General features: G+C 33.8%; 1 protein-coding gene across 1 annotated transcript in view; it reads left to right on the top strand.

Moving 5' to 3' along the window:
- Nucleotides 1-27493, top strand: part of BANK1 (B cell scaffold protein with ankyrin repeats 1) — a 388904-nt gene that overhangs the window by 316423 nt on the left and 44988 nt on the right. Inside the window, exons 9-10 of the mRNA XM_074275760.1 lie at nt 6019-6300; nt 11753-12052. Of these exons, the coding sequence (XP_074131861.1) occupies nt 6019-6300; nt 11753-12052 (582 nt within the window). The remainder of the gene's footprint in view (nt 1-6018; nt 6301-11752; nt 12053-27493) is intronic.

Raw genomic sequence — 27493 nt, forward strand, 5'->3', positions numbered from 1 at the left:
TAAATATTATATCTCTATTCCATTATTTTCTAAAGACCATGTAATCTACTGGAAAGAAACACTGAGATTTAAGTTACAAATTTACTATTAATTAACTACATGATCTTACTCAGCTTATTAGTTCCTCTACCTCATATACTATAATATGAAAAAAAAAATTAGATTAGACAGTCTCTAAAGCCATTCCGTTCTAAAGTTCCACAATTCAATCTCATTTGACACTAAAACATAAAACAGTCATGTGACAAGTCACTTAAACTCTCTGGTTTAGAGTTTCCTTATTTGTAAAATGGAGATAATGATGACATAAATGTATCCCTGATCATTTGTGGGAAAGGAATGTAGTGGACAAAAGACTGACCTCAGACTCAGGGAGATCTGGATCCTATTCCTTCCTCTAGCAATAATTGGCTTCATGATCCTGGGCTTTGAAGCACCAAAGGAAATTCTCTGAGACTACAATTCTCAAAGCAATGGTTTTAGGATGAGTTTGCTTCTGGAGTACCCCCAACACCAGTGATATCAAATATTTCATTAAAAAAATAATAAAAATAATAAATAATACTATGTTAAGGCACTTGCTGTAACTTTATAACTTGAGATTTTCAAATTCAGCTTTTTAAAATTAGTTACTTCTCTCAAACAAAAAGATTTCCTCCCTTTCAAACACCTATAGTTTTAATAGGGCGCTACTGATAGAGTATATCATAAAATCATAAAAACACAAGGCTTGTGTTTTTTCCCAATATTAAGATAAAAAAAGAATTTCCATTTAAATTCTGACAGATCAAATACAATTTTCATCAGCATCATAATTAATAATAATAGTACTTATATTCCTTATAATAGTAATTCCTGCTCTTTGTACACTCATTGGATAAGACCTTGTTGTTAGGAAAACTTGAAAACAAAAGGAAAAAGATATGGCAGAGGATGAAATGGATAAATAACCATGGCTACCACAAATGTGAACTTGGACAGACGAGTGAAGGATAGAAGAATCTGGAGTTTTCTGACTTCAAATTCAGAGCGATTCCACTACATTACAGTGTCTTTCTCATTAAAATGGTTATACTTAGCAATTCTAACAATATTTAGAAATACTATTTACCAAAACTGTTGATAAATGTGATAATTAGAGCATTTTAAAACAAATATATATTCCCAGACTGGATAATATTCAAGAAATCCAATGAGAAACCATGTTAAATGTCATCATTCACCCCAAATCTTCACAAAAAGTCATCCAGAAGTCCAGAAGTAATAGAAAATGTGACACCTCAGGCAAATCAAGGATAAATATGACCAGAGATGAGAAAGATGTACCTGACAAGGTTCTGTGTTTTGAGACATGAAGAGTAAGTAGCACACCTTACATAGCTCTGAGGTGGTCCAAAAAATCCAGAATGAAAACCTTGAAAGTCCTGTGGAAGAACATCAAACATCTGGTGGTTAGTCAGCAACCCTTATACTGGGAAAGCATAAACTTAGGTTCTGTGATCTCTAAAATACTGTTTTAAGATTCCAGAGAGGGTTACAAATATCCTATACTCTGAATCTGAAAATTCTTGACCATAGCAGGTAAACATAAGAATTTAGAAAACAGAATGTGATACCAAGCACCAGTTGATGTTAAAAATTATTGCTCATCTAACTCCATAGCAATGGCAAGCAGAGATTCAAAGGAGAAAATAGATTTTCTATAACAACTATGTAGATACCTAGAAGAAATGAAACTAAATATACAAAAAAAAAATAACTCAAGGAAAAGAATGTGTCAATCTTTATCTGAGTTAGAAGAATCCCTGAAAATTAGAACAAAGTAAAACAAATCCAGTAGCAAGAAATATTAGAACAAATGTCAAAAGATTAAAAAACAGAAGGAAATTTAAAATCCCTACCATCAAAAACTGAACTACAAAATGGGCCAAAGAAAAATATTAAAGAATTGAAAGAGTTCTTAAAATTATAATAACAAAAAACCCTGGACACTATATTTCAAGAATTAAAAATAAAATCTCCCCAAACCGACTATATTATTCATTTCTCACACAACTGATTTCCTGGATTTCTTGATCTCCAGAAATTCATCTTTTTGTAAAATGAAATCAAATCTGAAATTCATACCTCAGCATCCCCTGCCCCTGCATACCCATCTTCTCTCTGGTTAAAATCTCCTTTGCTGGATTCTCATCCAGATCACACTCTCTAACCATAGAGGTACCACAATTTTGCTTGAGTCCTTTTCTTTTCTCCTTCTTTATTATTTCATTTGCTAATCTCATAACATTCTATGGACTTGATTACTAACTCTATGCTGACGATTCTTAAATCTACTCTTCCTGCCCTGATCTCTCTGGTGATTTCCAGTCTTGAATCCTCAGCTGCTTTTCAGAAAAATTAAAATGAATGAGTAGTAGACATCTTAAATTCAACATGAACAAAACAAACACAATACCTCTTAAGTCCTACCCACCTTCTATTTTCATTATTAATGTAGATAGCAATATCATACTCCAAGTCCCTCAGGCTCCTAACTTAGAAGTCATCCAGAAGTCATTATTTCTTCTCCCCCCCCCATAACCAAGATGTTGCCAGGCTTATTGACTTCACCTTTGCAGCATCACTCAAAAATTCCCCCTTCTTTCCTTTAACAGTCATTATTCTGGTACATGCCCTCATTACTTCATGCCTAGAGTATTATAGTTGCCTGTTGATGGGTTTTCCTGCCTCAAGTTTCTCCATACTCTAATCCATCTTCCATTCAGCCACCAAAGTGATTTCTCCAAAGTACAGGTCTAACCATGTCACCTCTTTATTCAGTAAACTCCCCTGGCATCCCATTGCATCCAAAATTATATAAAAATCATCTGTTTCACATTCACAACCTAAACCTTTCTGGTCTTTCAATCATTCTTATTCCATATTACCTGCCACATAATCTTCAATTCAAAGACACAAGTTTCTTTGCTTTTTCATAAATGAGATACTCCATCTTTTGACTCAAAACATTTTCTCTAACTTATCTCATACCTGGAATACTCTCTTTCTTCATCTCCATCTACTAGCTTCCCTAACTTACATTATATCATAGCTAAAATCCCACAGGAAATACTTCCCAACCCCTCTTAATTCTAATAGCTTCTCTCTTTTAATTTCCTCCTATACGTATATATACCTTGTATATAGCTTGCTTAATCATAATTGTTTGCCTTTTATCTCTACTATTACATTGTGAGCTACTTGAGAACAAGAACAGGATTTTTGGTACTCCTGATGCTTAGCATAGTTCTTGGCAAGTAGTTGTTTTTTAGTTATGCTTGATTCTTCATGACTCCATTTGGGATTTATTTGCTATTGAAGCGGTTTGTTATTTCCTTCTCCAGCTCATTTTATAGATGAAGAAACTGAGGCAAACAGAGTTAGACTGTCTCTTAGGCAGTTGGAGAATTTTGAACAAACTTTGATATGATATAATGAACATATAGTGATAAAATAAATTATAATATAATGGAATGTTTATATGTAGTAAGAAAGGATCAAAGATACAATTTCAGTGAATTTTGGGTAGTATTGACAGCAAATGAAGTGAATAGAGTCTGAACAATTCACATAAAAATAATAGCATTTAAAGGAAAATGATCACAACATACTTATGATCTCTGCTTCATGCAGTAACCATTCACTTCTTCAAAGGATTTAGGTGATAGGCACAAAGTACAGAAATCTACATTTTAGACACGGACACTACATATACTCAACTTGCTTGACTGTGCTTGCTTATTACAATTTTATTCTTTTATTTCTCTCAGTCCTTTGGGAAAAGGCACTGGCAATAAGTAATTTTAAAAAGGAAAAAGCTATTGATTTTTTAATGCACAGAAGAGAACAGGAGGAAGTTCAGAATGAAGCATAGCCAAATAGGAGAATTTTGAAAGTAACAACCTATTTTTACAGCAAGTCTATAAAATGGAGATTCATATTTTCATTTAGAATCTTTTTTGTGCCTTCTGCTATATATATGGAAAGGTTCTTTTTTGTATTTATTCAAAATTTAAAAAATTAAAAAATAAATGTCCATAATTGAATCAGGTAACTTTTTCATTCATTTCCAACATTAGCTTTTGAATTAACTGCTTATGTTAAGTTGTAGTTCTTTTCAAAAATTGTCAGTGCATCCCAGAATTCTGAGTGGATTTTTTTCTCTCTGTATCTCGACCAAAGGTTTACATTTTCTGAATTTTTTAAAGCTAAATAAAGGATCAAGTTTAATTTAACTTCTCTCCTAATTCCATTATCAACACAAGACAAAAGATATAAATAAAATGGATGTTGGCATTTTAATAATGATAGTGCAAAATCTTCTAGTCACTGAAAGATGCTCTATCTATTTATCTTTGTATTTTTTTTCTTGAAGTTCCTCCTTCCTTTATTTTCATTAATATCTTTAATTGTGGTGGACAAGGATTATCCTAAACATTTGCTTACCTAAAAATCTTCTGTTCATCTCAGAGAATGCCTCCAATGCTGTGTTTCTGGGGCTCTTTGAATAAAAATCCTGAATCTCATACACACTACAAAGCATTTTTAAAATTGAATTTTATGTTATTTTCAGTTCCAGATTTTTTTTCTCCCTTCACCTCGTTTCCCCACTCATAGCGTAAAGCATTTTTAAAATAAAATTTAAAGTAGACTATTGAACTTAGATTTACAGAGTGCAAAATGTCATTACAGATTCATGCTGCTATGACATTTTTAGGTAGTCAATGAGCAAGGAAGGATCATAGGAAACTAGGTGGAGCAGTAGAAAGGGTGTAGCCCTAGAATCAAGAAAACCTGAGTTCAAATCCTTACTTGGACATTTGCTAGGTAAGTGACTATTTGCCTCAGTTTTTTCATCTGTAAAATGAACTAAAGAAAGAAAATGGCAAACCACTCCAGTATCTCTGCCAAGAAAGCCCCAAATGGGGTCATAAAGAGTTGGGTATGACTAAAACAACTGAAAAAAAAGTGGTCACAGAAGGTCAGAATTTGAAAGTTAGTGAGAGAACCTCAGCAACCATTTAGCTCAACCTTATTCAACTACTACAGCAACCAAGAGAAATCATCCTTATAATGAGAAAGAACATTGTAACCCTCTTCATGTCTTTACATTTTATAGGTGAACTAGCTGAGGTTGAGATGGTTTAAATAACTTATGCAAAATCAAACAGCCAGTAAATTATAGAGAAGAGAAACTTGTAAAAGAAAACAAAAATTATTGTTCATAAGAATTAATATGAGAATTTAGGATAGCTTTCTAACTATAAGGGACTTTATGGGTCATCTAGTCTAGCCCCCTTCAATTTACAATTAAGTAAATTTATTCTGCTTTATTAAGCATCTACTACTTGCCAGGGCCAATGCTAATTATTTGGAGATACAGTGGAAGGTAAAGGCCAATCCCTGTTTTCAAATGAGAAAAGTGAAATGACTTGTTGCAAGTCATATGTCTTTCTACAGTGGCAGAGCTGTAATTTGAACTCAGATCCAAAACTGGCATCAGGCCAAGCACATTGAACAAAAAAAAAAAATTGACAACTCAAAGCTTTCTTCTTGCCCTTTATTCATATGCAGATCAAGATTAGTTTGCCACATATTGTCATCACCTTTGTCATCTTGTACTTATCACTTATTTTTAAGTCAATTTTTGTTTTGAAATAAAAAATTCAGTGATACTATCAAACATAGGACTTTGCTCAGACAACAAGCCGACAGAATCTGAATATTATTATATGCATGAGTATGTTGTGTACTGAGGTGGCAAAATATGATGGAAGTTTTCACTGTTCATTTGGTAAATATTTTAAAAACCCAGAAACTGCTGTTCACCCTAGTTCTGCATTTGACAGCTTTCTGCTGTATCGGCTCATAAAAGTTTTATTAGTAGCGGGGTTACTTCTGTGGGAAACTGTGAAACATGAAATGATTCCAGATGGTGTATTTTAAATGAAATAATACAGTCTTTCTCCCAAATAGCAATGATGCAGCATCCATCACATCATCATGGAAGAGGGCAGATCTACCAGAAGGAAGCAGAGGAAGAAAAAAAGGAAAAGGAAAAGGAACAAGATGATGAAGACAGTAGACAGGAGAGAGGCACTGGGCTTGAGTCAGAGGATGAATTGTATGTTATTTTCACTGAGAACAATCAAGAAGGGAATTCAAAAAACCCCTTGTTCTCTGACAGACCTCCACTCCCCCCGCCTCGAGCTGTGGTTTCTCCCATTGGACTAGAAAAGCCGCATTGCCTGTTACCAGGTAAGTTTTGAGTCAATATAGCAAACCAGTTTTGGAAAGTACACTGCCAGGATCTGATGAAACACAGATATAACTTAGGTCTGATTTTCAAGACAATACAATGAATACAATAAACATTTATTAAGTAGCTATGGAATACAGCCAATGAAGAAAATACAGTTTGTGCCTGTTTTCAAAATATTTCTAGAATGAATGCAGTTAAATGCAATAACAACAAAAAAGGTACTATGGCAAATAGGGGCAGTGGAACTAGTTAGCAGCTCCAAAGATTAGCAAAGGACTTGTAGAGGCAATGGGGATTAGTGCATACTGGGACCTACGAAGACCTGAGTTCAAATGCTGCCTTAGACATTTACTAGTTGTATGACTCTGGGCAGATCACTTAACCTCTCATCACTCTTAATCTCTAATCTTTCTTAACCTCAGTTTCTTCATCTATAAAATGAGGAGTTTCATGTTGGTGAACTATAAAACTTCTTTTAGATCAAATATATATTATCCTATGTTTAAGGTGCTAGATGTAATTTGAGCTTCCTAGCATCAGTGCATAGGAATTCTATAGATAAATCTATGGATATGGGAAATTCTAGGCATCTAGAATAGAATGGTTTCCAAAAAAAAAAAAAAACAACCACCAAAACATGGAATAAGTTCATGGGGCAAAGAATTATCTAATTTAGCTAGAGCTAAGAGAGCATATCAGGGAAGATTATCTCCCTTATGCAGAGAGAAGTGCACTGGACTTGGAATCGGATCCCACCTCTACCCTTTACTACTTGTACCACCTTGGATTTAATGTTTCTGGGCCTCAGGTTCCTCATTTGTAAAATGAAAGAATATCTCTATGGTTTCTTTAAGTTCTAGATCTATAATCCCATGAATAAGGATAGAAAAATATGATTGCAGCAAGTTATAAAGGGTTTTCGCATGCCCGTCACAGGAGTTTTAACTTTATTTGAAACCTAGTATTCAGTTTCACTGAAACTTTGTGAGCAGAGGAGTGAAATAACAAGATCTTTAATGTAATAATGCTTTTTTTTCCCTTTCTGGCAATGACCTAAAAGGTGCATTGGAGGGATTGGAGGTAGAAGAAAAATAAGAAATATTACATACACTTAATGAGAACTTCATTAAGCTGATATCAATGGAAATGGAAATATAGAGGAAAGAAAGAGTATTAAATTTGATAGAGGTGTAATGTTTATGATTTGATAGCTGATTATACAAGAGCAATGAGAGAGCATTAACTCCAAATTTGTGAGCATGGGAAAAATAGTGAAAGATGGCATTCTAGATAGAAATAGTCAGAATAAGGCATGAATTAGAAGGGGAAGCAATAAGTCCAGTTTTGGACATATTGAGTTTTAAGTTGTTATTATTGTTCAGGAGTTTTCAGTTGTATACAGCTCTTCTTGATGCAATTTGGACTTTTCTTGGCAAAGATACTGCAATGGTTTGCCATTTCTCCCTCCATGAAGATGAGGAATCAGTAGAGACAGAGAAGTAACAGTTCTAAAAGTAAAAGAAAAACCAAAGAGTACTTTGAAACTGAAGGCTCATAAAATCCATTGACTTAGAAGAGATCTCAAACATCATTTAATGCAGACTCCTCATTTTACATATGTAGATGTTCTAGAGAGACCAATGGAAGTTAGGTGACATGTCCAAAGTAACACAGGAAGTAATAAATTCTAAGCCAAATGCAAACACTAAGAAAGCTCAAGGCCTTGATTCATTAGGTCTGGACTTATAAATTGTAAAGACTCTGTTTGTCTTTCCAATCATGCCTTCCAAATATCCATTCCATAATCCTCCACATTGCTCTGTTCTCTCTACTCTATATCTCTCCTCACCCTATTCCCTAAGACTAGTCAATCTTTTCCAACTTTGCCAGTTAAACATCAACCTGCCTTTTAAAATCTTTCTCAAAGGGTATTAAATTTCATTGTATCCTGAATTCCTTTGGCAATATGATGAAGCCTATGGTATTTCTCAGAATAAATTTGAATGCACAAAGTAAAATACATAGGATTATAAAGAAAACTATTTTGCCGAAATAGTATTTGAGTATTTTTAAAAGTCTATAATACTCAGATTAAAAACCCCTAGTGTACCTCAAATGACAGATTTTTTGATATCCTCACAATTTAAAAAAATTATTGATGTTTTTGTTTTACATTATAGACTACAAACATGTACATATTACTCCCACTTTATAAGAGGTCTCATTTAATAAAAATAAAATAAAAAACTAATAACACATAACCTCATTTGAAAGTGCATGCAACTTTTCATATCCATAGTATTACACTCACCTCTTATTTTTTAATTAACAGTCATCTATTCTCATTCCTTTCCACCTCCCAACCCATGAAAAAGAAAAGAAGTAGATTTTTGTAATAAATACATATATTCAAGCAAAACAAATCCCTTTGAGGTCTGCATACAAAAATATGTCTCTTAATGACATCAACCCCTTCATACTTGACATAGCATTATTTTACAAAACTTCAATATTCTTATCTTCTAATCTTCTGCATTAGAATTATTTGTATTTGTATTTTATATGGCCACTCCCCCCAAACTGAAAAGTCCATGATGGCAGAGACTATTTATTATCTAAACTGCATCACTCTCAGTGCTCTCTGTACATGGCAAGTGATGAATAAATGGTATTCCAGTAAATAGAGACTAATAAGAGTATCAGAGAAGCATGTAGAAAATTGTGTGGATTTGTATGTCTCTGAGCAAGTCATTTAACCTTTTGAAGCAGGATTATTGTCTGAGTTCACTCTTCCATAAGATTTGATGCTGCAGTGAGAGAAAATTACTTCTTAGGCTATAATAACACATTTAAGTATGTGAGCTTAAAAATTCCAAATAACGTGATGGTTCTTGAGTCTCATTAACAATAATTTTCATGGGCATTTAATTCAAGTTCCTCATAAGTTCCCTTGTCAAGTAGTGAGATATAAAATAAGAATTAAGCTCAAACAATTTGGTAAAGATGTTCTGAAAGTTAAGATATCTGACACATTCAACTTATAAGTAGAACATGAGAAAAATGTTTCCCCACACATTTATCTGATTTCACCTTGGGATGCTGTCAGGGACAGATGAGTCATTTGGTCAAAATTTCAACATTACAAATTACTCAGAAGCTAAATCACAGTGAGATTAAAAAGAGTCAGTGCTGGGCTACTTATTAAGCACTTGATATCTGTTAAGTTGAACTGAACTGACCTGAACTGAACTGATTGTATCTCGCACTTCTATCTACACTGAAAAAAAGGAATCTGGAGTAAAAAAAAAAAAATTCAAATCACACTTTAATGGTTCACATGAGCAAGTCACTTTTTCACTCAGCCTTATTTTCTTCATATGTAAAATGAGAGTGTAAAGCTATGATAACTCACAGCTCTAGAACGATCATCTTACAATTCTTATCTAAGATCTAATACTATTTCTTAAAGAACCAGAAAACTCTTTTATGAATATGCTCCTTCCTTTCTGTTTAGTCTTCCCTCCAAAATATGTTTTCAGCAAATAAAGATTATTCCCCTGATACAATACTGATCAATGAGAAAGGAGTATCCTTTGAGTTTTAATTCACACTTGGAAAACTGAAGACCCAGAAAAACCTCTCTCCCACTGCTGATTTGCAAGGCTTCAGTCAAAGCATTAAAAGAGCTCTCCTCTAATTCACACAATTATGTTGGGAATTCTATCAGATATCCTTTTGGGTTCCTTTCAAAATGCCAGTAAATCACAATACCAGATAGAGAAACTTAGCTCTCTAGATCTCTTCTTACCATAAGTGCTCTTGTTTTTTCCATAAATTCATGCTGTTGCTTTATATATTTCACATGTAAATATAGTCAGAAGTAGTAGTTGAAAAAGCAGAAGTCTGAAAAGGACTTCCTGTTTTTGACTTTGTAGTATGATTCACTTGTTATGGAAGGTATCTGAAACATATCTATTCAAAAAACTGTTATTTGATAATCACAAGATAAGACAAAAATTTTGCCTGCAGAAAAAAAAAAATAAGATTTGTTTGGAGTATATTAAAAGACTGACTTCACAAAGGTACTATTTAATTAAAAGCAGTAGAATAAGTTAACATCATGCTTCATTGTTTTCTCAATTGGACACAGTTATGAATAAATTAACTATTTATTACCCATAACATGCCTCCATATCAATAAAATCATGGTCATTAGAGATAACAATTTGTATATTGATCATTATAGACATTTTATATATTAATATGTATATATATGTATATATATATGCCTATCAACTTCTTCTAAAATGCCTCTCTGATCAGTGTGCTTTATGTATTTATCTCATTTGGTTTTCACACAATTCTGTGAAGTACAGGTATTTTTATCCCTATTTTACAGGTGAAAAAAACACAGCATGGAGCAGACGCTCATCATTTCACACTAAGAATATTATAAAAACCTATTGGTTGTCTCCCTACTTCAGGTTTTTCCCTATTCACATCTATCCTCCAATGATATCTTTGCAACCATAGTGATCTTATTGAAGTACAGGTTTTATATGGGTCATGTGCCCCAACCACCCATTCAATTAACTCCCAGGGCTCCCTCTTATCTGGAGGATCAAATATTCTCTGTTAACTCTGAAAACTATTCACAACCTTGCTTCTGCCCTTCACTCCCCTCCACACTCTTTACAATTAAGGAAAAATGATGCCTTTGTCATTTTTAGATATTATATTACATCTTACAACCCTCTCCGTCTTCACCTCAATTTTCTTGCTTCCTTGACTTCCTTCAAGACTCAAAACTAACTCCACTTTCTAGAAGATGCCTTTCCTGTTTTCTATGTCAACATCCACTATTGGAGCCTTCCCTCTGTTTTTGCCACCCATTTACTTTACAAAAATTTAACAGTTGTTTTTATTGTTTCCCCACATTGAAATGTGAACTCCTTGAAGGTAGGGATCATGTATTTGCCTTTATTTGTATCCCTATAGACTCTTGGCACATTGTTGCTCATTGCCCAGTCATGTCCAATTCTTCATAACTCCAGTGTCAATACTGTCCATGGGATTTTCTTGGCAAAGATTTTGGAGTGATTTCCCATTTCCTTCTCCAATTAAAGCAAACAGGAGTTAAGTGACTTCCCCATGGTCACACGGCTAATAAAGTATTTGAGGGTGAATTTGAGCTTAATTCTTCCTGATTCCAGGCCCAGCACTTTATACTCTGAAATATCTAGTTGATTCTTGGCATAGAGTAAATACCTGATACTTATTAATTGACTTACTCTTCCTTATACTACTCCTCTAGACTTAAAAAAAAACTGTTTGGGGAATGTAATATATATATATATATATATGCATATATATATATATATATAAAATGTACATTTATGAAACAGTATGTAACATGGGGCTAAATGCATCCCAATTTTTTTTTGGCAGGGAAAATATTAGAAGGACAAAGTGAACGAAGCTGGGCCCAGTGTGATCTTGGAATTAAAAAAGAGACAGAAGGTGAGCTTAAAAGGGAGAAGCAAAAGAAAGAAGAGGAGGAAGAAGAGGAGGAAGACCCTTATACTTCTGCAGAAATTGATGAGAATGAATACGATATTATCTTGGCCAAAGAGAGTACAAAGAAGAAAATGGGCAGTAGATCTTTCATTATAAACAGACCTCCAGCCCCAGCCCCAAGACCAAGAAGTGTTCCCATTAGAGAGGAGACCATACCTTATATAGCTCAAGGTAAAGTGTGAGCACAGGAATGCATGCATGTGTGTATGTGTGTTTGCATGGAAGCATGCTTAGAGCACTTAACGGGATAAGTACTGGTCCTGGGGAATCAGGAAATAATAAGGGGGGGGGGGGAAATAATGATTTATGCTCCATTTAATTCTTTTCAGAAATACAATGTAAAAGAAAAACAAGGTTAACTGATTAGACTCTAATGCTAGTTCTTCATGCAGAAGGGATTGTTTTTAATAAATCAACCATGAAATATAATTCTGCAAATGATAACAAAGAATTAAATTCTGATCTACTTATGTGATGCAAGTAGAATAAATTAAAGTACTTTATTGTCCACAAATTCAGTAAAAATATAGCTAAGGGTCTTAAGAACACTTTTTTTTTCTTTGTATTTTCTTCTAGAAATTTTATAAATGTAATTATTTTCCCTAGTTCCATTATTCTAGATAATTTTAAAATCTTAAGCAATTTGAAGCAAATCAGGTAATCTCATTTTGGTAATGGTTCTCCAGCTTCAAAGAAGTGAGTAAATGTGTGGGGGTGGGGGTGTGTGTGTGTGTGTGTGTGTGTGTGTGTGTGTGTGTGTGTGTGTGTGCTCGTGTTGAAGGGAACTGGGTGGGGTATACAGGAGAAGGATACCTGTGTCTTTTTTGGCTCAAAAAATTTACCCATCTTTAGCTCCTTATCTTCTTCCATTTACTCTTATTAAATGATAGCAAACCTAGAAATTCCCGTAGCTTTTGATTATCTGGCTCCCCTGTGAGATGACTTCACCTGGAACTTTGAGATATTTTTTTGTTATCATTGTTGCCATTTCCTAATGGGTTTGGTACTTCCCATCAGTGTGTTTTGTAATAGTTGGCAAATTTCAAACTCATTCATTTAGTCATTCAAAAAATATTTATTGAATGCTTACCCTGTGCAAGATAATCAGCCAAAAGAGAAACAAAGCCAAATGAGACATGGTCCCTGCTCTCAAATAGCTGTAATCTTGTAAGAGAAAGAAAATTAATGCACAAATAATTCTAATAGAACATAAAATGTGACAAATAACATTTGAAGTAAGGGAATTCACAAGAGACAAAATGATTTTACTAGTGATCATATAAAATATATTGAGGAAGGAATAAGTTAAAAGGCATTTGTTAAGTACTTAGTTATGTGCCAAGCACTGTGCTAACTACTGAGACATAAACAGAAGAAAGTAAGAAAATCCTCATTCTCAAGAGACTTACTTTCTTTTCTTTTTTTTTTTTTTTTTGATTTTTAATATACATTGCTTTATGAATCATGTTGGGAGATAAAAATCAGAACAAAAGGAAAAAAATTATGGGAGAGTAAAACCAAAAAAAATCAGAAAAAAAGGAATGAGTATAGCATGTGTTGACTTACATTCAATCTCCATAGTTATTTCTCTGGATATGCAGATGCCACTTTCTATCTAAAGTCTATTGGGATTACCTTGGATCACTGAACCATTGAGAAAAAGCAAGTCTTTCATAGTTGATCATTGCACATTTTTGCTATTATTGCATACAATATGTTCCTGGTTCTGCTTGTTTTGCTTTGCATCAGTTTGTGTAAATCTTTCCGGCCTTTCTAAAATCAGCTTGTTCATAATCTTTATAGAACAATAAAATTCCTTTATCTTCACATACCACAATTTGTTCAACCATTCCCCAATTGATGGGAATCTACTCATTTTTCGATCCTTTGCTACCACAAAAAGAGCTGCTACAAACATTTCTGCACATGTGGGTGCTTTTCCCTCCTTTATGATTTCCTTGGGATATAGATTCAGTAGTGAAACTGCTGAGTCAAAAGGTATGTACAATTTTATAGCCCTTTGGGTATAGTTCTCAGTGGCTCTCCAGAATGGTTGGATCATTTTACAACTCCACCAACAATGCATTAGTGTCTCAGTTTTCCCACATCCCCTCCAACATTTATCATTATCTTTACTTGTCATCTTAGCCAATCTGAGAGGTGTGAGGTGGTACCTCAGAGTTGTTTTAATTTTCAAATTTGCATTTCTCTAATCAATAAAGATTTAGAGCATGTTTTCATGTGGCTATAGATGGCTTTATTTTCATTATCTGCACATTGTCTCTTTATATCCTTTGATCATTTATCAATTGGGGAATGATTTTCATTCTTATAAATTTGACACAATTCTTTATATATTTTAAAAATGAGACCTTTATCAGAAACCCTGGGCTGTAATTTTTTCTCAGCTTTGTACTTCCTTTTTAATCTTGTTTCTGTTGGTTTTGTTTATGCAAAAATTTTAATGTAATCAAAGTTGTCCATTTTGTCTTTCATAATGTTCTCTAGTTCTACTTTGGTCATAAATTCCTCCCTTCTCCAAAGATCTAATAGATAAATCATCCCTTGCACTTCTAATTTTCTTAGAAACTTGCCTTCTAATAAGGGAATAGATAGACAAATGATAGATAAATATATATATATATATACATATATATATATATATATGGATAGATAGATAGACAGATTAAAACAGAAAGACAGACAGAGCGGCAAAGGAGAGGGAAACAAAAAGAGAGGAGAGAAAGGGGGAGGAGAGAGAAAAGGAAAAGAAAGTAAAGGACTGATGATACATAGAAAGCATAGACAAGTAAGATGACATGGAGATGTTTGAAGGCAAAGATTACATTTCCTTTTCCAGGAATGCTACTATTGATTTGATTACTCTTCTCAGAGGCAGACTTATTAGACAAAGGGTTGAGAGGATTCAGTGGCATTAAGATGGCCAGGGAATTGCCTGGTGATTCTGGGTCTGTACAAGATAAATTGATTATTTACCAACCAGAAGCCTGTTGGCCTCGGGATAGGAGCTTAAGTTCCATGTCAAAAATGGAGACTGTTAGATAAGGCAGTAAAAAGACTAAGCAAGTAGCATCTGAGTTGAGCCTTAAAGAATGAATAGAATTTTAATAGATATAAATTGGATCAAGTAGGCAAAGAGAATAAGCACAAGCATGATAAAGAGAAAATGAAATATATTTTCTAGGAGTATAAATAGAGATATTTGACTGTTGAATAGGATGGCTATGTTAGTTAATACCCAATATGAAGAATCTTAAATGACAAGCAGAGATATGAATTGTTAGATGTTAGTGAGAAATTCTGACCTGCTCTCTGGAAACAAAGGTTAAAATCCTGGATCCATTATCTATTCTTGACATTTGAAGAGAAATATTCAGAATTAGGAAATAAACAATTTTTTTTCACAAAGATCTTGCAAAGTGAAATGCTGAAGGAATATTTTTAATCTTTTTAAAATAGTTTATCAATTGAAAAATCACTGATAAAAGCTTGGAATTTAATTTCTTTTCAAAACACAATAGTTAAGGAATAATAGTTAAGAATTAGTTAAGAAATGGTTAAGAAATGATTTTCACAACAATAAAATCAAAGTAAATAAATCACTATAAAGTCCTTCAATGGAAAGAAAACTAGACTTGGAGGCAAGAAAACCAGAACTGAAGTCTTGATTTTCTTATTGATTACTGATTAAGTAATCAGTTATTTTAGGCGATGATGACATGATGAAGTAAAAGTTTAACAGGTGGCATATATTTCATATCTCTTTAAATTTTAGCAGATTTTTGTACAAAATCTAAATGCTTCACAGATCTAAGTTTCAAGTTTCATTTGGGGTTGAGAAAAGGAACCTTATATTATTGTGATTCCCCTAGAAAAGCAAAAATTGTCCTAGGTTCTAAATATGGAATCAGATTTTTTTCAAAGCTTTTTCTATGACATTTAATTTTTTAAAGGATATGATTAGTTAAAGTTCTAAGAAATTTTTTGAATTAGTATTCAATTAGTTCCAGCAGATTTTCCCATCCTTCAATGTGATGCTTTTAAAAATTTTAAATCCAGAGCTTGATCTCTAGTCATTTCATGATTTTGAATAATGTTGGTCATTAAGCACAGTACTACAATTACATTAATGGAATTTGCTAACTGCAAGTTAGAAAGCAAATAAAAATGAAAATAACCCTAAGCTAGTATGTCCAGACTTAGCTTTGAAATCTAAGATTAAACCTTCTGGAATGCTAGGAAAATTTAATGACCTATACAAGAGAAAATTATTAACTAGCAATAAAATTAATTTAAGATCTTATATAGGAGACATTGGCTTATTCATGCACAATTTCTGTACGATTTCTGTATGAAGAATTTTTTTCCCTTATTCTCAATTCTGCCCTTTCCCAGAAGTTTCTCCTGATTATTGCCTTTAGAAAACTATCCTCCTTTTCATTGCACTTACATGTGGCACCTTCTTTATTTGACTATAAGTTTCCTGAGGTCCTGGATTCTATACATCACAGAATTGGCAGAGCACTATTCAATTCACAAGGCCAAGATCACCTTGCTTATAGCAGAGCCAGGCATTGGAACCCAGGTCTTCTAGTTATTGGACTAGTCTTTTTTTCTGCAATACTGTACTGATATGGGAATCACTGGCAACAACTGCCTTACTGAAATTCTCCTGTTGGGAAATGCATACACTGAGTCTTTTGAAATATTATTTTAGAACTCCCAAGGGAAAAAGAAAATTCCAAAATGTATTATGCTATGGTCAGAACTATTTTTATGGGATGAAGAGAGGGGGAATATTTGAGACCACCTACTATTAAGATCTAGAATTTTGTGTAGTTTACTTCACCAGTGCATGCTTTCAGTCATCTAACCCATTCCCTAAGTTCTTTTGTTGCTATAGAAAAGCTAGAAAACTTTTCGGAAAGAACACTTCCCCAAGTTTATCCTTATCTGGCATGGATGTGATTGTCATTGGATGTATGCATTGTCACAATAAAGCCTCTTTTTGGGGGGGAGGAGAAGAAGATGGTAAACATTAACAATCCACATGAAAGATCATGTCATATTGCATATAATTCAAGGTAAATAAGAGTGCCTTATTTGACCCAAAGAACGTATGAATTACTGCAGGGAGAAAAGCAAGCATAATTGAGTGAACTGTGGCAAAGTTTCACAGTACATACAAATAAATTTCCAATATTAAAAAAATGTAATAATGATAAAAAGAAATGGAAGGGAGACAGAGAGAGACAGAGAATGAGGCAGACAAAGGGGGAGAGAGGGAGAGAAAAATAGAGGGAAGGACACAGAGAGACAGAGAAGAAACAGATATAGAGACAAAGATAGAGACAGAGAGCTAAAGAAAAGGAGGGGGGAAGAAAGAGACAGAGGCAAAGAAAGAGAGGCAGAGATAATGACTGAAAGTGTGTAAACAAAGACAGGAAGAAGACAGAGGAGGCAGAAGGGGAGACAGAGACAAATAGAGAGGGGGAAAGGGAAAGAGGAATGGAGTAAAGATGAGAAAGAAAGAGGAGAAAGAGGGAGACCAAAAGGAAGGAAAGAGGAAGAGAGGGATACTATCAGTAAGGCATGTTTTTTTTGTTGTTGTTTGTTTTTTGGGTTTTTTTTTTAAGAAATTAAGAAGGAAATAAGAACAAATATGATTTTAAAGGAGTTAAGAACAAAACAAGAATAAACAATTTGGACCTTGTTAAATTTAACATAGATTTTTTTTTAAAAAATCTCACATAACATGGTTTCAAACAGAATTCCATTCTTTTTTGTTGTTGTTATTCTTTGTATATGTGTGTTAGTGCTTATTTAGTTCATAACAGGAAAAGAAGAACAAAGTCTAAAAGGTAAGACACCTTAATAATGACTTATATTTATATAATTCTTTAAATTTTTCCTCACAACAATATTAAATTATTATTGTTTGTGTAAGTATCATTATCATTTCCATTTTCCAGATGGAAAAATTAAGGCCCACAAGGAACTAAGTGACTTAGCCATGTTTGCACTGCTTTGAAGTGTCTAAGGCATAATTTGACTTCATTAGTGCTCTTTCTATAATATACTACTATCTATGTCTCACCTAAAATACCTGTATAGATTTATAGAAAACTTTATTTCATTTATTACTACAATGTATCTATTAAGTGGACAGTAAGTATCACTATCTTACTGATTACTGTTCCAAAATATGAAAATTCAAGCAAAGTATTTCAGAGTTGGAAGGGCCCATTTGTTCCCCTTTGGTATAGCTCTAATTGTTTGGAAATTTAGTTACCTTTTTCCTCCCTTAATCTCAGACTTAAATTTACTTCTTAATAACTTCCACAGTTCTGGGACCAAACAGAAAATTTCACTGTAATCTTTGTTCCAAGAGATTGCCCCTCAAATACTTAAAATATTTTAAATACTTTATTAAAATATAGTTTAATAATTTTTAATAGAAGCATTTCCTTTGTTTTCTCTTCGAAGGGTAAACTACAACCATTCTTTTATTTGATCCTATCAATGGAACTAAGAACTAAGTTATAGCTGTTTAATCATCTTTGTTGACCACATTTGTTTTTGTTTTTGTTTTGTTTTTGTTTGTTTGTTTGTTTGGTTTGGTTGTTTTTTTGTTTTTTGTTTTTGTCAAAAATACTAGCTCAGTTTGCTATTTCCAGTTCTAGCTCATTTTATGGATGAGAAAAGTGAAGCAAATAGGATTAAGTGACTTTCCCAGGATCACATGTCTTGTAAATATTTAAAGTCAGATTTAAACTGAAGTCTTCCTCACCACAGGGCCAGTGATTGTGCCACCTAGCTTCCCAAGAAGTAAATTTCGTGCCCCAAATCAAAAATCATAGCAGTAGTTAAATTAAAACCAGAATCTTTAGAATACATTTCTGTTTAATTTTTTTTCTCCACTAAATTATGTTACTTTTCAAAATGGCTAATGTTTTCATTCATCTAATTTTCATTATAATAGTGTTGGGTATGCTGTTCTCAAAATGTTATTTATTTTCCCTCATCAACAATTCTTTCTTAACACTTAATAGTCTTTTTCTTTCAGAGGGTAGATATTTTATAGCACAACTCTCTAATTTTCTTCCAAAGCTTTGGCAGTCCTGTGAAATAGATTTACCACAGTTTCCCAGAAAGCAAACCATTCAATTAAAAGTCATGAATTACCACAGGTCTTGTTGGGGCACAATAAAAAGTCTTAAAGCTACACAGATCTCACCAGGTACCAAGAGAAAGGGGAATAATAAAAGGATAAGAATCTCTTTCATTGGGTTCTCCCCTATTGTAGTTCTTCAGGCAAAGATGGGATTAAAAACATGTTGGATACTTTGTAGAGGGAATTATCTTTCACCTAATGAATTCTTGGACTACATGGCCATTGGCCATATACTGATTCCTTGGTATCCCACACATGTCCACATTATTAATGCAGACTTCCAAGAATTCAGCTCAGGAAGATCACAAAATTAAAAGATGTGCCAGAAATGAAAATGCAGAGATAAGACAAGTTTATGCTCAATCATTCCCTAGCTCTTCTGTGCAATCCCATTGAAGATTTTAAATAGTTTAAAAATGTAAAGGAAAATATTTGTTTTATGATAGCTATTGATTTTCCAAACTTGAAGAATGAAGGAATGAATAGAAAATAAAAAAGAATAGAAGCAAAGAAAATAATGCCTGAATGTATAAACTAGATTTAAAATTGAAGAACAACAAACTATAGCTTTGGTGAAGAATAGGGATGTTTAAACCATTTTTTTTTTGCATCAAAGACTCCTTTGTCAGTCTAATAAAATCTGCAGACCCTTATTAGATTATTTTTTAAATGCACCAAATGAAATACATAAGATTACAAAAGAAACCAATTTATTTTGAATTACAGTTATCAAAATATTAAAACCAAAGTCTCTAAGTCCCACATTGAGTACCTCTTCTATATAGTTTAAGGATTTGTTAAATGAGATGTTAGGGTTAATCAGAATGTCTAAGGATCCTACCTAGCTATTCATGCTTTAAGCCATTCTATGCTTTCCAATTTGCTGATTTGTGGAAGAAGCTACATATAGTGGTCTAGGAGCCCACTGCTGTGGTTGCCAGTGTCTTTCAAATTTAAAACTAAACATAGCTTCAGTTGACTCAAAGAACATGGAAAGGTAGATAAAGAAAGACATTTCTTGTCCCTTCCCATGATTTCCAGAAAGATTCATCATTAAAGCAAAAGCAAATAACAAATTAAAAAAACTAAACATTCCTTTCTGTTTGTAAAAAGGCAAGAATTTTGAATTTTGTACTTTTGTGTAAATTTAATCTTTTATTTTTCAATAATATAATCAAAGAATATTATATATTATTGGAACAATCTTTAACAAGTCCCAGTTTTCTATTGTGCCATCACCTTTTCTTTTCCTCTATCCTTATTCTTCCTTCCTCATTCCCATAGTCCTACCTCACTTAAATTTAACTCACTCACAAGTCAAGACTGATATCATTGATTCTCTTTGAGAACAAAGGATAAGCAATAACCCTACCTACAGTAAAATTCAAGAAAATGAACAAATAAGCAAAATTAAAATATTCTTCAATAATAGAATCTCGATTTAAAAAAAATCTAATGGTAAAGGATAGAAATTTGTACCAGATATGGCTTGGAGTAACTATTAGTAAAAAGTATATATTATAAATCACAACCAAAAAAAAAAAGATGAGGCTCTATCCATCCATATCTTTTAATTTGTGAATTCTCATTTTCCTTATACATGATTAAAAAGGACAAGGTCATTTCCTGAGAGTCTATGTGGCTGGTTTAGGGTACAATGTAACTTTCTATTCAATTCTCCATTACTACTGAATCGCCTGTGGCATTTGGAGTACAACAAACCTTCCTGAGAGTAGTTCAGCTATTGGGACCCCAAAATGTCAAGTACAACTCACTGACACTCAGAAATGTTCCACATGCAATTCACTCATACTTGAAACTGATCAAGTAGAATGTAATCAAAATACAAAAGTAAAAATAAAAGAGGACTTGAAACCCTTTGGAAAATTCATTCATATCATAAAAATGTGCCTGGAAGGAATATTTCCTGTGTTATTTAGGAAGAAAAGATAGTCAAGTGGAGAGAAATTGAGTCATGGGTTCTCATGTCTAAATCATTCAGATTTTTTTTCCTGTTCTCCCATGTCAATGTTTTTTATATATACATGACAAAAGGAGGTCAAATTCATTTTTCAGTTTTTAGGGCACATGGTTAAAATTTCCTTTAACTCTATCTTTGAATGAGTGAAACTACTGAAGGAGTTCTGAATAGAAATTACCTTCTCCCCTCTTCTTTCTTCTTATTCCCCTTTCTCTTTGCTCTTCTTTCTCATATAGATAGATCATTCTCAAAACAAATTAGGATCATGGCATAGTTCTTACAATTTTGACCTCCAACTATATCTTCTGGCACTCACTACAGAATAGAATTGACCCCTGCCTCTTTCCCAGAAACATTAAGAAATGGGTTAAACTTGGGAAATGCTTTGGAAAATGGCTTTAATTTCATATTTCTATAGCAATGCAGCAGTACAAGTATTATTATTGCCATTTTACAGATAGAAAAAATGAGTCTCAAAGAGATTGTCTATTTCCCATGGTCAGATGGCTAGGAAGTGATAAAACTGGAACTTAATCTGAGATCACTTTCTACAAGCACATGATGATTGTGCCCTAATTAATATTCCATTTGATTCAGTTTCATTTTCTGAGTTAGGCAGAAATCATTTGTCAAGTATTGGTAGAAATATCTGATATTTCATCATTGTATTATGACAATTGTTTCTATAATTTTGTCAATGTGCCAAGCACAGATATCTTACCATATTGAGAAAATGTCAAAAGCCTAGTGTGAAACCAGAAGCAATTTGACACAGTTAAAAGAGTGCTAGATCTTATAGATTTTAAGCTGGAACACACCTTGGAAGTCATGGAATCAAATTACCTTATTATACATGTGAGGAAACTAAGGCTGTGAGAAATTAAGTGAATTTCCCTGAATCACAAAACTAGTTGTGTCTAAGAATCAGAAGACCTGAGTTCTAATCCTGTCTCTCTCACTTACTACCTTTGTGATAACAGGCAAGTCCTTTAAACTTTTGCAGCCTCAGTTTCCCCTTCGTAAAATGATGGTAACTTGGCCATTGATATCTCTTTCTACTTCATGAGACCAACTCCAGCATTTTGTCTCCTTTGTCATGATACTTCTCAGTTGAAATTAAGAAAATCTTATTACATAAAAAATTAAAGTAAAGAAAATATCTTTAAACAATTAGATGGTCATCGACTAACAAAGAACAATCTTAGATTTCCTGGAGTCTTGGCAATTTAAGTTTTTTTTTCTTCCTACTCTTCTAGTATTTTTTTCCTCTAAAAGGCATGAAAACACTTTTGAGTTATTTCTCAATACATGTTTGTAAGAAGTCAAATGGACTCTAATTTGAACTGGAATAAAATTCTGACCTTTATCAAGAAGACTCAGCAAAAGAGAAAGCTGCTGAAAAGAGAGTTGTTTCATCACTCATATTGTGTTGCCTCTAAGCTTCAAATTCATAATATTTCCCACCATGACTATACATGTTGATGTTTGACTTAAGCTTGGCTAGATAGTTAAAAGAAAAGAAGCAAAAGATTTCAAGCAGATACACATACTAGAAAAGATGTCTCTTTGACATTTGATTGGTCACACAGCAGCATGACAAAGAAAATAGAAAGTTGATTTTAAAGTCAGAGAAATGAGGTTGAGCTCCCCATGTAAAAGGATTGAATGTAGTCCTGACTTTATCTTCTCCACTCCTAAACTACTCAACTCCTCAGTACTGCAATACTACAACTTCTCAGTATTATGATCCTCACTGGAATTATTTTCTTTTTATCTTCAGATTGTAGTCTCTAAATTTTCCTATCTCTTTTGGGATGAATCCCCCTAGAGAGTTTTTTAGCTCATGAGATGCTAGGAAGGCGAAGTCGTGAATTTTGCTGGAAAACTTGTAGAATTTTCTATTAATAAAGAGATAATTAGATGAATATCTAGAAAAGAAAGACAAGTTGCAAAGACTATAGGAATTTAATAATAGTAATAATGATAGATAATAGTTATATACTACTTACTATGTGCCAGGCACCATGCTAAGTATTTTGCTACTCGTGATCCTTACAACAACCCTGGGAGGTAGATGCCTAATCACATTTTTATAGATAAGCATACTGAAGCAAACAGGTTAAGTGCTTTGTCCAGGGTCACACAGCTAGCAAGTCTCTGAAACCAGATTTGAACTTAACCCTTCCTGATTCTATGCCCAGTACCATATCCAGGAATTTCCCTATCCTGATTATTTACACAGATATAAAACAACTAAGGCTACAGTTCATCAAGCTTCTTCTGTCTAGATATAAGTGTATTCTTTTCCCTTGAATTAGATGTCATAGTTTTTGCTATTTGTGGTTAATAGTTTATTGTTAAGTTATTATTATTGTTATTATTATTATTATTATTTATAATTAATTATTAAGTAGCTCCTCAGTGAATACTTGTCAGTTCCATTCACACATGCTTATTATAGGCCTATTGTATGAGAGGAAGAAAAGCAATGTTACGTGATGTATATAAGACTAGTGCTATTGCCAAGAAAACCTACTTTTTATAAGTTAAAAAGAAAATAAATAAACCATAAAAAAGAAGAAGGAATATCTACATTTAACTCCTGCCTTTGACAAGTACTAGCTGTATGTAGGTTAGGCAATTCTCTGCGTCTTAGAGGAATTGCTCACCTGATGCTACACAGGAGTTCCTTAAACCACAGAAATCATAGATCCAGATCCTCTCTAAAAATATTCAAGATACTTTGCTAAGTACTTATTTTAGAGCATTATATAGAGTAACTGTGATCTAGGAAAAATAGCAGTTGAGACATCCAAAATTTGTAGAAGACAGAATCCAAGAAAGGAACCATTAAAATGCTGTTGGCTTAAAATGTTTGTGCAAACATGTTCAAGGCATCCAAATAAACTATAGGGGATATCCAAATACAAGGAAGCAATCACTGATATTGTTGCAGTAACACTCATGACCATAATATAGCCCTGGAAGGTTATGCTTTGTTCAAAAAAGAATGAGGATAATTAAAGCCTGGTTGTGAGCAAGGAATACAGTAGTATTGTGTTTTAGGAAACTATCTGAAAAAATCCATGACCCTAAGAAAGAACACCAGAAATAATTTTGTTATCAGAGTATACTAGAGACTGCCTGGGCAGCAAGAGGAAATTGATGAGTAATCAGATCATAACCTTGACAAAATATAGTAGTAATGGGGGCCTTCCATTATTCAGACATCTGATAGAGTTCTCTCTCTGCCAAAGCAGAGCACTTAATGACTTTGTTACTTGCCTTAATGATAATTGCATCTTTCTAAAAGGAGAGGATTTCCCTAAAGAGGAGAAATTATATTCTGGACCTGAATCTCACTAAGAGGGAAGAATAGTTTGCTCAAGTGGAAATGATGGCAACTTATTGCAAAATTATCTTCTACAATTTGTGACAAAACAAAAGAATAAAGCTGGCAGAACCTGAAATGCAACCTAGCTCCTAGCTGTAAGGATAGATGATCTCAAAGAATCATAGTGTCACTATCAGGTCCAGAGGGATTTGGGGGCCACCTTAGTCCTTTCCTCAATTAAAGGTACCTTTCATTCCTAGATCCATAAAAGGAGACAAATCCCTTTCCCCCCCCTAAAAAGAAAACCCTCTGGTTTTTAACGTATCCATTCTAAAGCCCCAGAGAAAATTATTTAAAGCTTAAGTTTGACTCTTTTCTAAAGTATCTAAGAGGGAGAGTCAAAAGGTACTAAATATATGACATAGAACAGTTAGATACTAATTTCCTTCCCAAGAAAGAAATGCTGAAAACACAAAAGATTTCTAGCACTTTTTGACAAAACACATAGTAGTAAATTTATGACTGATATTGAGAACATCAGAGCATTACATTTTTGTGAGATTGATGAATCAACGTTTCTTATGCATTTTTGCTTTGCACTTTGGACAAGCTTGAACTAATCTTCACATTAAAACCATCTTCTCCATGAAACATTGTAGTAGTCACAGAGATTTCTTCCAAAGTAGAGCTTTAACAAACTGAGAGATCTAGGAACTCAGAATTTCTTAAATTTATAGTATTGTGGGATAGCTGGATGGTGCAGTAGAGTCAAGACTCAGGAAGACTTGAGTTCTAATTTGGCTTCAGACACTTAACACTTACTAGCTGTATGACCCTAAGCAAGTCACTTAACTCCAACTGCCTCAAGAAAAGAAAATTACAGGATTGCCTCAAGGCCAAAAATACCCATGTTGGAATTCTTTTCAGTCACTATGTTCAGGGAACTTACAGGAACACTAGGATGAATCTAATGAGGTAACATTCAATAGGGAAAAAAATAGATTTGGGGGAGGTTATAATTACTTCATAAATAGTAGGTAAGAAAGGCATAATTAGATAGCAGTTTGTGTAAAAAAAGATATTGCAGAAGAGCCAGGGTTTTTTTTTGTTGTTGTTGTTATTGTTCATTTTTTAGTGGAGTCCAACTCTTTAAAACCCATTTGGGTTTTCTTGTCAAAGATTCTATAATGGGGCAGCTAGTGGCCCAGTGCATAGAGCACCATCTGTGAAGTCAGGACGACCTGAATTCAAATCTAGTCTCACTTCCTAGCTGTGTGTCTCAGGGCAAATCACTTAACCCCAATTGCCTCAGGAAAAAAAAAAGATTCTGTAATATTTTTGCCATTTTCTTCTCCAGCTCATTTTACAGATAAGAAAATTGTGGCAAACAGAGTTAAGTGACTTGCCCAGGATCATACAGCTACTAAGTGTCTGAGGTCAGATTTGAGCCCTGAAAGATGAATTTTCCTGACTCCAAATCTAGTACTCCTCCATTATACCACTTAATTACCCCAGAGGGCTGTTAGTGGACTGCAAATTAAACTTGATTCAGCAGTAATATATATGTGGCAGAGGGAGACACAAAGGAAGGAGGGAGACAAAGAGAGTGGAAGAGTAAGAGACAGAGAGGGAGAGAAGGAAGATAGAAAAGAGGAGAGGAAGAGGAAAGGGGGAGAAGGAGGGAAAGGAGAAAGACAGAGACAGATAGAGGAAGGAAGGGAGAGACAGAGATAGAGGAAGGAAGGGAGGGGGAGGGAAGAAGGAGGGAAGGGGAGAGAAAGAGAAAAAGAAGGATAAGAGGGAGAAAGTTATAGCTTCCCTAAATAACATGATCATAATCCTAATACATTGTCCTGGTCCCTCAATAGCTGGAGCTCTGTGTTCTTTTCTGAGTGGTACAGTTTAGGAAAGACATTAATAAATTGGAGAATGTCCAAAGAAAAATAATCAGAATTGTAAAATACATTAAGGCTACATTATATGACATTCATTTGAAGGAACTTAAGAAGTGTTGCCTGGAGAAGAACAGATTAGGTGTTGAGAGGACACATAATGTTTTGTTTTCAACTACTTGAAGGGCATTTGTTATGAGACAGACAGAAAGAGAGAGAAGCAGAGACAGTAGAGATTTTTAGACCTTTTCTATCTGACCCTAAAAGGCAGAGCCAGGAACATTAAGCAAAAGTAGCAAAAAAACCCCAACAGTTTCAGCTTGATGACAGGAAAAAAGACCAACAACATCCTAATAAATAGAGTGATTTACAAATACAAGAGGCTTTCTCAAATTGTAGAAGGTTCCCCAACATTGAATGTCTTTAAGCAATCGGGTGCTTTCAAAGAGCTTACAATCTAATGGGAAAACAACAAGCAGACATAAATGTACAAACAAGCTACATAGAAGATAAATAAGCCAAAATTAAGAAAGGGAAAGGAGAATAATTCAGAAGGATTAGGAAAAGCTTCATGTAGAAAAATGGGCATTTATTTAGTTAGAATCAGGGAAGCCAAAAGGCAAAAATGAACAAGGAGAATGTTATAGGCTTGGAAGAGAAAATTCCTGGATCCAAAAGATAGAATGTTTTTTAATGGAACTGAAAGTAGACACTGTTACTGATCAAAGAGTACTTAAGGTGTAAGAAGACTTGAAAGGTAGGAAGGGACTAGATTATGAAGGGCTTTGAATACCAAAGAGACGATTTTGCATTTGATCCTGGAGATGGTAGGGAGTCATTGGAGTTTGTTAAGTAGGAGGGTGACTTGATTGGACATGCTTTAGAAGCATCACTTTGGTGTCTTAATGGCTGATGGATTGGAATGGAGAAAAGACTTGCTATAAAGAACCTTCAGCTATAATTACCAAAAGAGTGATAAAGATCTGTACCAGGGTGGTGATACTACATTAGTATCAGAAGAGAAAAAAGGGCATAATTAAGATTCTCCGTCCTGTAGATGTCATCATACATAGATCCTGGACTTCTATTCACTGTTTTTATCCCCTTTCATGGCAAAATATGAACAGGCTGTCACTTTTTTATCATCTATTATTTCTCTAAAGGTCAATCAATCAGTAAGCATTTATTAAGTTCCTGCTATGTGCCAGGT

The sequence above is a fragment of the Sminthopsis crassicaudata genome, chromosome 6, assembly GCF_048593235.1.
Source record: "Sminthopsis crassicaudata isolate SCR6 chromosome 6, ASM4859323v1, whole genome shotgun sequence".
In the NCBI taxonomy this organism is placed as follows: Eukaryota; Metazoa; Chordata; class Mammalia; order Dasyuromorphia; family Dasyuridae; genus Sminthopsis; species Sminthopsis crassicaudata.